The sequence below is a fragment of the Paralichthys olivaceus genome, chromosome 5 (assembly GCF_024713975.1).
Source record: "Paralichthys olivaceus isolate ysfri-2021 chromosome 5, ASM2471397v2, whole genome shotgun sequence".
NCBI lineage: Eukaryota > Metazoa > Chordata > Actinopteri > Pleuronectiformes > Paralichthyidae > Paralichthys > Paralichthys olivaceus.
In genome coordinates this window covers 6,383,915-6,400,128 of record NC_091097.1, presented here as the reverse complement: position 1 = coordinate 6,400,128, position 16,214 = coordinate 6,383,915, and the positions used below count along the sequence as shown (strand labels likewise).

Genomic DNA, 16,214 nt, shown 5'->3' with positions numbered 1-16,214 from the left:
CAATTTTATTTATATAGCGCCAATTCATAATTTACATTATCTCAAGTTACTTTACATTTAAAGGTCAAGACCTTAAAACAATATTAATGTAGAGAAACCCAACAGTTCCCACAATGAGCAAGCACAGGTGACTGTGGAGAGGAAAAAATCCTCTGGCAGAACCAGGCGCAATGTGGGCAGTCATCTGCCTCGACCGGTTGGGGTGAGGAAAGAAAAGTAAGGGGGGAGGAAAGGAGAGATGGCTGGAAAGCGGGGGAGAGAAGAGAGAGATGAGGTGGAGAGAGAGAGACCGGGAACAGTCGGGCACCATCAGTATCAGGGCTGACTATAACAATAACAATGTAGTGATCTACAACAGGATTATATATATTAATGAATTACTGATTTGTTGTAATTAATGATAGCAATGGTGATGCTAGTCGTTGTTGTCCTGCAGTCCCGGTGCCAGATCACTAATATCAGGCCAAAAGTATTCTTCACTAAAAAAAACAAAATAGGATAAACATTTCTGCAACAGGAAAAACGAAAAAACTTAAATGTAGGAAAAATGCACTTGATTTTGTGGTTTGGACAGTTTGACAGCGATATTGGGAGGAATGCTATCAGGAGGCCAGACCAATGTCCTTTTTTATACCAGCACCTGATTAAGAGTATGAACTTATCATTTAACATAAAAACATTTATTATTTATTTATTGAAGTTAACACACATATTACCAAGAACAACAAAAATACTGTTTTGATTGCATTTCATGTCTTTATAATGAAAATATATTAACAAGATTTTAACTCATCAAACAATAAGGAAAAAGTAAAAAACAAATACATACAGACTGTAGGGGATGGAGACGTTAAACAACATATGGTGCAATTTATATGTTTTTCACCATGACTGAAAAGTTTCTAATGGACTTTTTGTTTGTTGAGAAACAGTCTCCTTATCCCTGTTTACATTCTCCTCAACTTCAACTTTCTACTTTATTTGTCCTCAAATGGCAATTTGTGTTTCCAGCCAGGGGTAAAACACATAAGACATAAAAATATAGAAGTAGAAAAACATAAAAACATAATTCAGCTTTAAAACAATTGTATACACACCCTTCCATCCCACCCCACCCACAGTCTAAAGAACAACAACAACAACAATAATAATAAAAGGTAACATTAACATGTTGATTTAATTAATGGTACTAATATGGGCTTATGAGTCTGAAATAAAACTAAACCTATTTAAACTCTCAACCGATTTTTAAAAAAATCCTTCTTCATCAAACTATAATACAAATACAACAAATGAAGCACATTTCTGTTTTCTTCATCAATACTTCTGTCTCAGGCTGAGACGGAAAAAACAGACAAAACCTCACACAAACAAGACGAAAGCGACACAAAGGACACGACAAACAAAAGAGTGAAATAAACAACAGATCGACTCCAGCAGGAACAAACCGCGATAAGAGCCTCAGAGTGACGTCCTCGTTCCAGACGCAGCGCTTGTTTGTCCGGCAGGCCGTGAACGCACCGGCAGCAGATGAGAACCAATAGGGTTCGACATCCTGCGGGAGAGAGCCGAGAGGAGCAGAGGGTTGAAGAAGCCGAGCAGCGGAGCACACACTCACCGGCCCCGCCGCACCAGCCTCCGCCACCAAGCCTCCGCCACCAAGCCTCCCAGAGGAGTGAATGAGAGCGCCCGCATCCACCTCCAGTCCCCGAGTGAACGTGTTTTCCAGCCGGTGTGTCGCAGACGAGCAGCGCAGATGGTGAGTGCCCCTGCTCGGCTGTTGTGTGTCCGCAGCCTCCCCTCCCTTCCCCACTCGCTCCCTCCCCTCCCTCCGCAGCTCCGCTCTCCTCCCGGCTCCTCTTTTCTCTCTGAGCGGAGCTGAGGTGATGATGCGAGGCTTTAGCAAGCCAGCAGCCGGGGTGTTGTGTAAGCCACGGTGTTAATCTTTGATTTAAACACGGTGTTTAAGACACGAGAGGAGATTTAGTTTATTTAAAGCACATCGAATCGCCCGCCGCTGTGCTGGTCTTAATGCTAGCAACGTGCCGCTGGTTAAAACGCCTGTTAGGCAGCTAGCATGGTGGCTAATTAATATTAACCCAAGAGTGTGATTGAAACATACTGAATTATGCATGTAACTCACATTACCCCTGCTTTTCCAACCACCTCTATTACTACCTGGCAATCCTTTGTGTCTGTTTCCTCCAAATTAGCCCTCGTGTTAATTGATATGTGGTTTAATTGTTTTGTTTTTGTGCGAACAATAGCAGATGGATGTGTGTATTTGCAGATTTTAGCTATAGCTGCTGAGTGGTGCGTGTGGTATATCAAGTCCAACACGATCGAGTAGTCTGTGAGAGGGTTTGCACATGATTCAGCCACAGAGACAAAGCGCAAACACAATTAAACAGATAAGCGCATAAACAAAAGCAGAATCGTCTTCTCATGCCACTATTATAATGGAGGCTTTGTTTACAGCACCATTTGATTAGAATATATCCACATATCGAGCTCATCCAGTAGGTTTACACGCAACTCACTATCCCAGTGTCGAGGTTTAACCTGGGGTTGATATATTTACAGGAGGCATGAGAAACCTGGTTATCCATATACCTGTATACATGATCACACCAATCATCCTCACAGTCATTGTAGAACAGTTATCGCAATATCATTTTTATCTGTAGCGATAGAACCAAAGTCCAATATATTGATATAATGCTTATAAAGCTTGAGGAGGTATAATAAATGTCTTCCCTACTTAACATCTTAAGTACAATGTTTTGGCTCTTTTTAGGGGGTTGTCATTTTCTGATGGGTTGATTGGAATCATTTTTTTATCATGATATAAATTCGGCCTAATTCAGCATATCTTATCTACAGGGAGCATGAAAAACCTGGTTATTCATATCCTTGTGTACATGATCCTAACAATCCAATCCATAGTGTCTTGATTCCTCAAACCTCTCAACCAACAGATAGTGTTTACATGCCACAGCATCCAGGTGTAAACTATAGTTATACTGCATATACTGCATTTTGTTGCTTTGTACTTGTCACATGTGCAATGACAATAAAGTTGAATCTAATCAATCTAATCTATAGGATACCTGGTGTACATGCAACCACACTCATTTAAAACTTGAAGTGAAATGATCCATTAAATATCCACAGGATCTTCTGATCTCGCTTACAGCTGCTGCGAATAATTCCTGAATGGCTCAGCAACAGGATTATCAACACTAGATCGAAAACTCTACACCGGGTGGGAGAAAACATGTGTTCCACTCTGTCTTATACAAATGTCTTTGTCTGTGTTAGTTTTGTCACATAGTTTAAAAGCTGCTCTGTGGTCGGTTTAAAACCACTTTTTATCCGTCCGGCTAACCACATCAACAGCAGTCTGTCATTATAACCCTGGCATATGGTGACGAGGCTTAAGTAAACACTGTATATGGTGATTTTCATTTCCTGTCACTGTCAGTGGACTGTATTTTCAGTAAGAGTTGAAGGCACAGATTGACACCCTGCTCTGTTGGCTGATTTACGTCAGTGATCTGGTGGATTTCAGAGGCTGTTGTTGTAATTTGACTGACTGTTTCTTCAAAAAAAACAAAAAACATTATGCAGATTGAGAAAAGAACATATAAAACAAAGCTGCACAATTAGGACTAATAACATTTTTATTGTGTGACCATGTGCTCATCTGTCAAACAATTACCATTAACGGCACAAAAACCTTGTTTGCTGGGCATGTTAGAGGCACCATATGTTGGAAGGAGGGGGTGTTCGCCTCCTGTCAGATGTGAAGAACAGTATTAAATGGGTCGCCAGCAGGTCCCGAGCCAACGAGCTGCAAGGAAAGGTGTTCAGATAAATTGTTTTTATTGGAAGCATTCTTATCTATTTCTCTCCGATTCATTTATTGTGTTACAATTAGAAGTGGCTATGAGTAATTCATTGCTTTTACGCACATATATAAACTATTCCTCTGTTAAATTTTAAAAGATGCACCACGTTCTGTTTGTCCTCTGGAGTATAAATATCACTTAAGCCTCACTTAAGTCTATATTGAGCTCAGACTCTGAAGGGGAGACTGTAGATTGTAGCTTATTCTGAGTTTGACCTTATTTGGGTTCAGGTAATCAGAAATAGCTGTTTACATGGAAGTGTCTTATTCAACCAGCCAATCTTCTTAATATTGGACTCTAAATATCTCCATCCACAGTTTAAGGACCCTTCAGTTTCACCGTGTGATGGAAATTTTCTGTGATGGCAGAGTAGATACTTGCAGGACAGGGCTTGTCATGTTGAATTCCAGCCCTGAAGGAGAATTTGGTTTATGAGGTGTCCCTCTTCTCTGCTCAGTGATAACATCTGATCAGTTGCAGCACTTGAGGCTATTTTCTTCACAACACTTTCAAAGAGGTTGCAGATGACAGCAAGCCAGTCAACACAGGCTCCAGCTACCCAACGCATTCTTTCACAGGCCGTCACTTGTTTTGTTCTTTGCAATTTTTAAGAAGGAAAAATATAAACAGACCAGCTGCTCACTAAGCACTGGTTTTCATGAACATCATGACCAGCTTCTAGTTCAGGTCCACACATCAGTAACTGTACCTTGATGTTGGCTTTTTTTATTCATGATTGAATCATTAGTATCTGATTTTATGAGCTAGAACTGGTCCAGAACCAGTTTTCAGTCTGGTAATGAACAGCTCTTACACAATTTAAGTGATTTGAATTGTGCCCTGAGGTACAAGGAAACACTTGAGGGTTTTCTAGCAAAGACACACAGGTCAAAATGTAAGTCATGGGAGCAAAAGTTGCTGACTACAAAAATCTAAGAAATGCTTTTTGTAGATGTGTGTTTTTCCATCACTTAAACCGTCATAAATACAGTATTTAAAGGTGAAACTAAAAGTTCATCAGTAGATTTTGATAATAAGATCCTGAGTGAAGATTGTATTTTAAGTCTATGGGTGGTTTATAGGGTTTTCATGCTCTGTGTAAATATGATTTCCTGAATAAGGCCCAGTCGATATGGACAAATACAATTTAAGATGAAGATATGTATTGTTAATTACCTTGATAAATGTGACATTGTTTTGTATACGTTTAATAAAAACAGATTTTTGCTCCTGAGTGAAGGTTGTAGTTTTAAACTTCTTTACGGGCAGAGAACTTGTCAATAGGACAACGTTTGGTGAGACAAAAAAAGGCATTTGTAGATTCTGGAAATTATACTTTTTACATTTGGCTATTTTCCACATTTTATTTGTCAATTCATTGACAAATAATTACTGTACAGTAATGAATCTCAGAATAAATGATTAGATGCAGCGCAGTTTCTTCACCTCTTTTATGACAATCTTGAAGTGCCTGTAATCCAGTATATATCTATATTTTTAGCTGGACCTGAACTGCCTCTGAAGACAAGACAAAAAAAACAAGTTTCAGTCTTGAGACTCACAGAGGGTCAATACCCTTAAAATGCAACAAAATGCATTGTCTCGTTGCACACAGGAAGTTAGTAAAGGGAAGAGAAGCAGTGTCTGACCAAAAGACCCAACATTCTCACAGATGTGATTAGTCTGCAGACTGGTGAGGTGGATCTGCACGAAAGGAGCAGACAGTTTCACCAGTTCCCCAGTCAGTTTCATGTTGTGCTAATAGTCATTTTTTGCCTCACAGGGAAGTAGTATTCTTTCACATAACTTGCTGTGTCTCTTCATGTTCAGAGTTGCTGATGGAAGACTGCTGCTAAGGCGAGGCTGAATATCTTCCCTGCAGCAGCAGTTTTACTTGTTGAATCAGTGCCATGGCTTCTGGGTCCAGAAAATGTAATGCGTTGTGAAAACAAAAATCCCTAACTGGTTTATTTGCTAGAACTTGCCTGGAAAAATGTTGTTTGTTACAATTGGAAATCACAAATGATAGATGGGTTATTTAGCAATTGTTCTTTTTCCATCATCCTATCCCAAAACATTACAAAATGATTGTGTCTCTGAGTTTAAGGTATGAGAAAGAGTGGGAGCCTTGTTTTGGATTAATGACATAAGACGTTTGTTAACATAGCGCCTGCCTTCCCTTTTAGGGGCCTGTTGCAGTGAATCACGTACCATGGTGTGTATTCAGTGATGAGCAAGTGCATGGGAGAGGGAGGGGGTCTCTCTGTGGGGCTGATGGGCAGAATACAACAAGATGAAGACGAGAGTCTTCTTCCTATTTGAACTCTTTCACCCTCGTTATAGTCTTTGGAGTTGTTGTAGCTGGTGTAAAAGGCTGTAATTTAGACCAGAGGGGTCTGGATTGTAGTTTTGGTGCCTTTCAAAAAGCATGTATAGACATTATTTTGAGGTTGCATTTTATAAAGTGCATGCGTGTTGCATATATCTTCAAATTCGTCACCTGTTACGCTTAATATAGATACTTGTCAGAAGGACAGAATGATTTCAGGGGATACCCATGATCTTCAGTGTGCAGTTAAAGCTGCACATATGCATTTTACTGCTTAAATGAATAGTTTGACATTTGCACAATGTACTTATTTGCTTTTTTAAAAGATTTAGATAAGAAGGTTGATACTGCTCTTGTGTCTTAATGGTAAATGTGTAGAGCCAGTCTTGTTTAACCCTAAAAGTGGAACCGGAGGGAGCTGTTAAAGTGGCTCCTGTCGGGGGGTAGTGTGGGAGCCATCGGCTATATCATTCGGCGATGAATTGACCTTTGGGGAAATGGTCAATATTATGAGGCTTCCAGTGTAGACAGTAAATATGTAGGCCAAGACTCCATCTTCTGTTTGTCGTACACTGTTTAGAGTTGGACTAGTTTATTATATCACACACACCAAACAAACTGTGATACTTTTTGTGGGTGTCTTAGGTCCAGACAACATTTTGGCTCATCTCTATTAACAGCTTCCTGCATGAATGCAGAAACATTAAAAGGCTGATAGCTGATGCATGCAGGCAACCAAACCTTGCTCAAACATGATTGGCCAAACTAGAACTGGAAACCAGAAGGCTTCCAACCCATAAATCTTCTCCCTTGCTTACAGATTCTGCAGATTCACATGATGCAGAATTGGATTAGTGAGGGTAAAGCTCAGCGGCTGTAGCTTCATACTGAACGTATAGACATGAAATTTGTACCGAATTTACCCATCTCACTCTTGCACACAAAGCAAATGAGCGTATTTCCCTAAACGAATCCTTTAAACAAATATTAAGAGAAAAGGGCGCTCAATTAGACTGCGGGTTCTTGGAAGATATGCAACATGAACACACACACGGTACACGCCCGGGCTGGCGTGTTCAGGTGTGATGAAAATAAAGCGAGGACTCGATGTGAGGGATTGATGCTGTGAGGTAAGAGCCAAAGCTCTATTGCAACAAGATTTCCCCACTCATGTGAGAGTGTTCTTTGTTTGGTAAGATACAACTCTCTCGCAGGCTCTAGCTTTTCACACTCTGCTATGTCCAATTGCTTCACAGTTAAAGCAGTGCCGGGCATGTCCGAGCTAATTACTTGCACAACAAGTGTTCACATTGAACCCCATGTTCTGCGCTCATGAAGGGGTTTCATTCACCAACACTGTGTGAAAATGAATATTTCTGATCAGTTCATTCTAATGAGGCACTAGTACTGAACAAGTGGTTGTTTATTGGGATGGAAGTAAGTTTGTAGTTTACCTGCTAATACAGCTGACGTTCCTGTCGGGACTCTGCATGACAGAGGAAGTCACATGTGTCATAATGACTTCCTGCCACATTTGTGCTGCTTGGTGGCAACTGAGACTCATGTACATATAAGGCCAAAGAAGACAAGATGACACAAGCTTATCTCAAGCCTGCCAGTGTGTGTGTGGAATGCATGCCTACTCCCTAACATGGTAACTAATCTTTGTTTGTTTAAAAACAAATACCAAAAATACATTGGTATTTCTTCTCTTTCTCTATCAGTTTTTCCTTTTTTTATACAATTTGATTTCATGATTTCATATGTACAAATATCCTGCTATAGACCTCTTTTACGCGCTCCTGCAGCCTCTCACTGAAGTAAACCTTCTCTACAAATACACCGAGGCAATTTTTCTCAGTCAAACCTGAGTTTTCTACTGTTTTAAATAATTTGGAGAAGATCAGCATTGTGTAGGCTCAGCAGGAAGTGGTGGGTCGAGCGAGCAGCCTGCTAGATAACCGGCTAAGTTTGAGCTGCTAACAGCAACATTAACTGAACTCAAGAGGATCCAGGGATACAGAGTAGGCAGACATGATTGCATCTACAGGAAGCTGCATGGCCTCGCTGTTAATGAGACGATTATTTCTAAAGCACGTCGTCCAGTTCTCATAAGTGCAGAGAACACTCTGCTGTTGCTTTAATGCACCACTCGACAAGATCAAAGTGGTTGCTTACCGCGTCACTGATTGCAAGTAATGTTCAGATAAGGAAATTACTATATACTGTACAACATGAGACAGTATGAAGAGGAACCATCAGATATATTACTATACTCTTTACAGTCTGGTAGCAATGACTAGCATACCCCGAGTTGTTTTTGGTGGGGAGATATGTTGCACATCAGTGAGCCCGACGTCTTTGTTAGCAGTTTTTCGTGGTTAATGTACAGTGACCATTTTGTGCTGATGTCTTCTGAAGAGAAACTATTCATATACCCGGCTTCATAACTTTGTTTTGAAGCAACTTGTGGACTTACTGTAAGGATGTTGTTTGGGTTAGGAAAGAACATATAAAAGTTTGGTGCAGATCTGCATCTGGGGATGAATCCAGGAATCTAACCTTCTTTGACATTTTTGAAATTTTCCCTGATTTCCAAGGGTATAATATGATGAAAGACATTGGTGGAAGCTTGATGAATTTAAGGAGACACATTGACTTCTAGTTTAATAATGTGATAGAAAGCTCAATCCCATTTGTCTGACCCTTATAGTTTTTCAGCCACTTTCCTTCACTTTTAAAAGGAAAGTTTAAAGTTTTTAAATACTTCTCATTGGTCAGTTAATCAGCTTTTGAGCTCAACTCATGTCAGCAGGTCAATATTTTTATGAACAAGGTGGATGCACATACTTTCTGCTATGCATCTGCTTGATTCTTTATTTTTTCCTAAAAAGAGTAAGAGCAAGTAGCAGTTATCTGTCAAAGCTCTTGCCATCTTTGCAAGTCTGGTTGCAGTCCCACAATGCCCCTTCATCCACCCCTTCCTCCAGCTCCAGCCAAGTGGCCTTACATAACAGGGTTTTAGCAGAGTCTGCAGTGGACTTTTCCCCCGCATGAACAGAGGCTGCCCTTCTTCCCTGCACACTGGCTTTTCCATGGCGGCTACTGTGCGAGCGTCTGAATGTCTCTGTCTGTTTGTTATCCGCTCGAGCTACCTGTTAGTCCTGCTTAAAGATGAGGCCGTGCTTGTCGCTGCTGGGGACAGGCTGCACATACGCTTACTACTACTCTGTAACTTTGTCCTGCTTGAGAGATCATGGAAGCTTTTCTCTCTCTCCTCTGAACCCTGTCAGTGCCTAAGGGGAAGTATTTTAATTCCTGCTGTCATCGCGAGCCAAACTGCAATTAGAATACAAAAACGGCGACACCTACAGTGTGCACAGAAATGTGGTGGCCTGCGTTAAATGGCAGCCAGCAACATCAAAGGAGAAAACCTACCTATTGGGACTGGGTGACAAACTCTTCATTACATGCATGGAAAGAATGTGAAGTAATTTCACTGATAAAGACTATCAGAATAAGGGTCAGTCATGTCACCATTTTGTAAGATTGCAGGTTATTTTGCCTTGTAAAGTTTCTGAATTAGAAGGCAGGTTCTGAGCTGCTATGTTATGTTGAGAGCAGTGTCATGCTGAGTGTCCCACAGCGCAGCTCACATGACCAGACAGAAGGCACCTGATCCTTTCCCTGGGGTGCTAAGAGACAGATGGAGCGAATAGAAGTGGAAGGAGAGGTGGAGAGATCAGATTGACAATACTAACAGGCTGGTCAAAGTAAAACGAGGACAGTAGAAAACACCCATCCTTTTGAAGTTCTTCTGTTGCGTGTCATCTGCCTGGATTAGATATGTGGTTCTTTCACCTCATAATTGTTGTTCCATGTAAGAACATAACCAAAGTCTGTACATCTATTTACCTATTAAAATCTGTCTGTCTGTTAAACCCTCTTGAGAACCATTTAGTAAGCTTCACAATAGTGTAAGTGTATTGTTAAGAGCCCAATGAAGTGCAGTGTGGAATCTGGTGTGATGGACACATGATACTTTTTATACTAATACATTTTGAACTAGAATGTCACTCAGTAAACTAGATACCTCCAGTCCCCTTAAATTCAATCACGCGGCACAAGATTTTACACACTCATAGAGATCATTCCCCTTAACATGGGGAATGTCTGATTTATTTATTTATTTTTAGGGTTCTGTGGACTGAGTCGAGCAGCAGGTCTTTATTTTGCAGCGGCTCTTTACTGCAGGCCACTTCAACAGTTTCAGAAAGAAAGCTGCAACCAGCATTACTACAGGTCAAGCAAACAGCCCTCTCCAAACAGGCCTTGAACAGGCACCTGCACAAGAGCATTTTAAATACATCTAACATACATATATCTTACACTTTGTTTTTCTTTTTTTTTCCCAGGACACCAGAGGCCCCACTGAAGAGAAACCTGTCCAGCGATCAAAGGTAGAATATACACTGCCTGTCTTCTTTCTCATCCCTCATTCACTGTCCTCTGCTCGTCTGTCTGTTATTATTGTTCCCCCCCACTTCATTTTCATCAGCTTTTGATCTCAGAGAAAAGCAAAGGAAGTCCTTCCTTCATTTTGTGTCTTTTGTAAAAGCGTGGCTTTCATCTCACTGAAGATCAAGGTGAACATCACCTCCTGTTGGTGCATCTGGTAGTAAATTGTGTGTTTGTGTTGCTCAGTCCTTCAGCTTCAAGACTCAAAAGGAAGTCTGTACAACATGTGACAAGACGGTCTACCCAATGGAGAGATTAGTTGCCAACAACCTGGTCTTCCATACGACATGCTTCTGCTGCAAGCACTGCAATGCCAAACTCAGGTGATTATATTCGGTTGTTCACTGTTTCCCTGTGTTTACTTCACTTTGGTTTGTGTATTAACTGTTCAACTCCTCACTTCTCCACAGCCTTGGCTCCTTTGCAGCTCTTCAAGGTGAATTCTACTGCAAACCCCACTTCCAACAGCTGTTCAAAAGCAAAGGCAACTATGACGAGGGCTTTGGGCGCAAACAGCATAAAGAGCTCTGGTCCGGCAAGGACACAGACAATATAACAAAGACGGCATAATCATGTCTCCCTGTGTCCCCCCCTCTGCCTCTTCCTTTGCCTCCTTGTAACTAACACCTCCAGTAAATCACAGTGAACACATGCCTCGTATGCTGGGGCTCTGTTAAATCACCCACACGCTCACTCGCTTTTTAAATACCATCAGAACAGATACATGCACAAACAGCTAGGACAAGACTGGCCAGTCTTAATCCATACCACTTAAAAATTTACTTTAGGGATCTATTATGGGTTTGCTATTATTGATATCTGTATTTTACTAATTTTATTTTCCAATTTCCTCATTGAAATTGGTTGTTGATTGTGACCAAAAACACTCTCGGGTATGGGGAGTATTACGATAATAATAATACTTTTTAATTTTTATTATTTTTAATGATTTGCACCCATTAATTTTTAAATATATGAATTGTATGCTCAGGCAAACATATCAGAGGGGTTACGGCGCATCTATGTTTTGCAGTCGAGCATACACTCAGGTCAATTTTCACCCAAGGATTTAAAAAGATAGTGAACATTTCATCATGTTAGCAAAACACAAATCAAAATAATAGTCCTCGGTATAGTGACTTTGCTGTGACAGTTTTGTCAGTTTGTCAGGTTTCATATATTTGAGGAACAAACAGGGTACAGAGTACTGTAACATAACCGCACACATCAGCAACAGCTCACCTCTCGTTTTTATTTGTTATTTCACTTTTATTGTTCGCATCATCCCATCGTTGTTATCTTAATGAACGTATTGAGTCTTATCGTTGCATGTTGGTATGACTGAGTCTTAATAGCCTTATCTTACGACTGTATCAATCTTTTGTGTTGTGAATGATTTTGTCTCATTGATGCATAGCAGACCACTTTTTAAAATTTTTTAGAAAGCACTTGAGTTTGGATTTGATGTCATGGCATAAGTTGATCCTCTCTGAGCTTTTACCCTCGAGATTCTTCTGGAATTCTCTTATTGTGTTTTGTATACTATCTGTACATAGAGCTGTAGTTTGTGATTAGTGAACATTCCCTGTCATGCCGTACTCTAGTCTTGCACATACGACCACGTGTGATCACCTGATAAGATGCTGATAATCGCAGGGAGCTGTCGTCCGTAAACATTCTTCACTTCATCGTATGAAACATTTTAAAAGGAGCTGTAAACGCGGTTAAATTTAACTTCAATTACAGTTCTGTGCTACAAATGTGGATGTTGATGGATGGAGCTTAATCTTTGCAAGAAACCACACAGATTTGTTCCTTTATTACTTCACACTCAGTTCTTGGCATCTTCTGATGATTTCCCCTCTTGCTGTATTTGAGTGTGTTCCTATAATGTGCCAGTTTTTAAGGAGGACATAGACACGCCCACTTGAACATCCATTGTTATTTGTTCCCCCCCAGTCGAACCCCTTAAGCGTGGGCAGGTGTCCTTTTTAAATAAATGCCTTCCTGCTCTCAACTCATGTCTTATTAGCTAAATCCATCTTAGCACCCGGACCTATTTCTTAACATTGAATTTACAGTAGGTGGCTAATGGAGGGATTGTCACAGTAGGCTGCTGGTCCCCTGACCTGCTCCTTGCAAAACCCAGTGCAGAGCACCCCCTGCTGGAGAAAGTGCGACAGTAGTGTCTAGTGTAAGAGTAAGAAAAATAACTTTGCCCAAGAAGTTCTCCACAGAGCCTTTATTTGATGTTTTTGAATACGTTGCCTCAGCTCCAGTGCAGCTGCTGCACTCCAGCCACTTTTGATCGTATTTAATTGCAACACCTAAGAGAAATAAAATCCAGTTAGACAAGATTTCCACAACTCTTCTTTCATTCTGTGTGAAGAATGAGTCTAAAGCCATTCAAATATCTCATTTTAGAAAATGTCTGAATATCACTGAGACTTGACTGACACTTGAATGACACAAAGTACTTTTTGTGACTGATGGGTTACTGTGAATCTAAGCATGCTGTGCAGAATAGAAAGCTAAACTTAACAGATGGTTATTTGCTACTTTTTTAAGAGAAGCCTTAGAAATAAATAGCTGATCTTACTGCTTTTTTTCCGATTGAGACCTTTTGAGTGCACAGATCTTTACAAAGAAATCTCCTGATCATGCCTTTTCAAAAGCAGACCTGGTTACTCTTGAGTCCCACTCTTTAACATATATTTACTTCACTTTACCAGCATCCATTTTCCAGTCAAACCACTTTTTATCCACATATAATGTACAACAATTAAAATTCTTCAGTGTGACAATGTATATCTTATATTTTCCTCTTTTTTTTTTTTTAATTTTAAACCGGTCCTCTGGATTCCTGAGAATGCTTTAAAATCAAGAGTATTGTATCTAGAAATGCTGTCTATGTCATTCTCCGTTAGCAGTTCGCCAAGGTACAGCTGCAAAATCTGTGAATTGCAACGTCTACGTGTAACAGAGCAGACAAGGTACACTTTACACTGGTGCCAAGAGGCTCAGGTGAATGATTGCAGTGTAACGTTTTAAATGTTAAAATCTGTGAATCATGTCATTTTTGTGCTAAACTTGATGTGGACTTACTTTTCAATGCTGTTGTCATCGAGACATTTTAAATGTATTCATCTTTGGAAATGTATTCTGTATTAATGACTTGATCTGTGGATTGAGGTGGCCTTACAGCAAAAGGACACTCGGACTGTGTTTGCTGTCTTTTCTCCTCTTTTCTCCCTTTTCTCTCTCTATTGCTTATTTGTGTAATGGGATATTTTCAAATGTAAGCGCCCCCTTTCTGCGCCTATATACACACAATCATTTTGTGCATTTTCTTTCTTTTTCTTTTTTTTCTTTTTACATGCTTTTGGAGAAAAAATAAAAGGCTGGTGTTGATTTGATGCCCTGACTTCAGTGTGTTTCTTTATGTTGAGATGGCTCAATCCTTTAATCCCCAGCTGGTTTATTATCCTATGCACCTTCACATACAAAAATTTAAAACAACAATATTTGAGGAGCTTTAACATTTTCAATGCAGGACTTGAATTTATATGATATATTGAGGTTAAGAAGAAAATGTAATTCATCTGATACAATAATGAAATGTATTTATAATAATGCTTATGATAAAGATATTAATAACTTCATTTGTAGTTTTTGTTTCTTAAAGTTACAATATAATTCACAAAACGACAATAACATCAATAGCTACGAAAAGAAGTACAACTAAATAAACTACATTGAAATGTACAGAAAAAGTACTCACATTCTTTACTTAAGTAAAAGTATAGATACTTGTGTAAAAAAAGACTGGTAAAAGTAGAAGTACTGATTCAACTCCTTTACTCAAGTAAAAGTAAGAAAGTACAGGCTCTGAAATGTACTTAAGTACAAAAGTAAAAATGAATTTTGAACTTCAGTGATACATGATGCCTCTTCTGATAACTTGGCAAAATGAAAAAAGTTGTAGGCAAACAAAATGGGATAATTTTACTCTTTTGTTAACAACCTGCACAGAGCTGGTACAGGGGGAAATCACTGGACACAGTCTAGTTTTGCTAGTTTTGCCCCCTCTGGTCTCCTTCAACCTTTACCTGTTCCTCGTTGTCCCTGGTCACACATCTCTCTGGATATCGTCACCGGACTTCCCCCCTTTTGATGGTAACACAGTCATCCTCACTATTGTAGACCGCTTTTCTAAGACTGCTCAATTCGTCCCCTTACCAAACTACCTTCTGCCAAAGAAACTGCTGAGATTATGCTTAATGATGTGTTTTGTTTGCATGGCCTCCCCAGGGACATTGTCTCTGATAGGGGGCCCCAATTTACCTCTCGCTTCTGGTCTGAGTGCTGCAGGCTCCTGGGAGCATCCACCAGTCTGTCCTCTGGGTTTCACCCCCAGTCCAATGGTCAATCGGAATGGATGAACCAGGAGATGGAGACTGCACTGCGCTGTTTCTCGTCCCGCAACCCTTCCTCCTGGTCCAAACAACTCATCTGGGTCGAATAGGCCCATAACACACTCCCCAGCTCAGCTACAGGCTTCTCTCCGTTCCAGTGCTCCAGGGGTTACCAACCACCTCTCTTCCCTGAGCAGGAGCGGTGAGCCAGGGTCCCATCGGTCCAGGCCCTTATCAGTCGGTGTCGACACACCTGGATGTAGGCACGCTCCACACTCCTACATTCCTCTGACCGTTACCAGCACAACGCCAATCGGCACCATCGCCCTGCACCCTACGCTCCGGGACAGAGTGATTGGCTCTCCACTCGGGACCTTCCTCTCTAGGTGGAAAACAAGAAGCTGGCCCCCAGGTTTGTGGGACCATTCCCCATCTCCAGGATCATCAACCCTGCAGTGGTCTGCCTTCGCCTTCCCCAGTCTTTGAGGGTCCATCCCACATTCCATGTTTCCTGGCTCAAACCTGTCAAGGAGAGCTTATATCTCAATCACTCTCTGCCAGATTGTCTAGTGTGTTCCTACCTAGCTATCCTGCGTTAGATTCTGTTCCTGACCTGATTACTACCCCGTTTGGATTTTGGATTCCCTTCTTGCCTGCCCCTTCGGCTTTGTTTGCTATACGGACTGATATCCTGGTTTTGGTCTTTTCTCTGCTCTGTCGGTGAATAAACCACGTTGCCCACACTAGGACTGTCTGTTGTCATGCTCTTGGGTTCAGTTATGTGTGTCTTCCTTACAAGTAGTTTGTGTCATCACATCCACAAGTTAATTTGAAAGTATGAGTCACAATATGAATATTAACTACATCTTCAGATCAAAATGCAGTAATAATAATAATGAGGTTATTCTAGCTGCACTCCGTTTTAGTCTCTCCACCACTTAGTGACTAACTACCTTCACAAAGCAGCGTTTAATACGGACGCAGCGGTTCACCGAGCATGTGATTACCGACAGCTCCTGAAGGCATCGTGACTCACGTCAC

At 40.7% G+C, this 16,214-nt stretch overlaps 1 protein-coding gene across 2 annotated transcripts; it reads left to right on the top strand.

Moving 5' to 3' along the window:
* Nucleotides 1-1,538: 1,538 nt before the first annotated feature.
* limd2 (LIM domain containing 2) lies at nt 1,539-14,174 on the top strand. Of its 2 annotated transcripts, none has more exons than XM_020094657.2 (4): nt 1,539-1,759; nt 10,656-10,700; nt 10,945-11,081; nt 11,169-14,174. In XM_020094657.2, the coding sequence occupies exons 1-4, from the start codon at nt 1,757-1,759 to the stop codon at nt 11,326-11,328; spliced, it is 345 nt and encodes a 114-aa protein (XP_019950216.1). In that variant the 5' UTR covers nt 1,539-1,756; the 3' UTR covers nt 11,329-14,174. The 2 variants fall into 2 exon arrangements, with proteins under 2 accessions (XP_019950216.1, XP_069381182.1); XM_069525081.1 differs by lacking the exon at nt 1,539-1,759 and adding an exon at nt 7,768-7,894.
* Nucleotides 14,175-16,214: the final 2,040 nt, after the last annotated feature.

Coding starts and splice junctions, on each gene's coding strand:
- limd2 (XM_020094657.2), top strand. Junction 10,701..10,944: donor AACCTGTCCAGCGATCAAAG/GTAGAATATACA, acceptor TGTGTTGCTCAG/TCCTTCAGCTTCAAGACTCA. Junction 11,082..11,168: donor CACTGCAATGCCAAACTCAG/GTGATTATATTC, acceptor ACTTCTCCACAG/CCTTGGCTCCTTTGCAGCTC.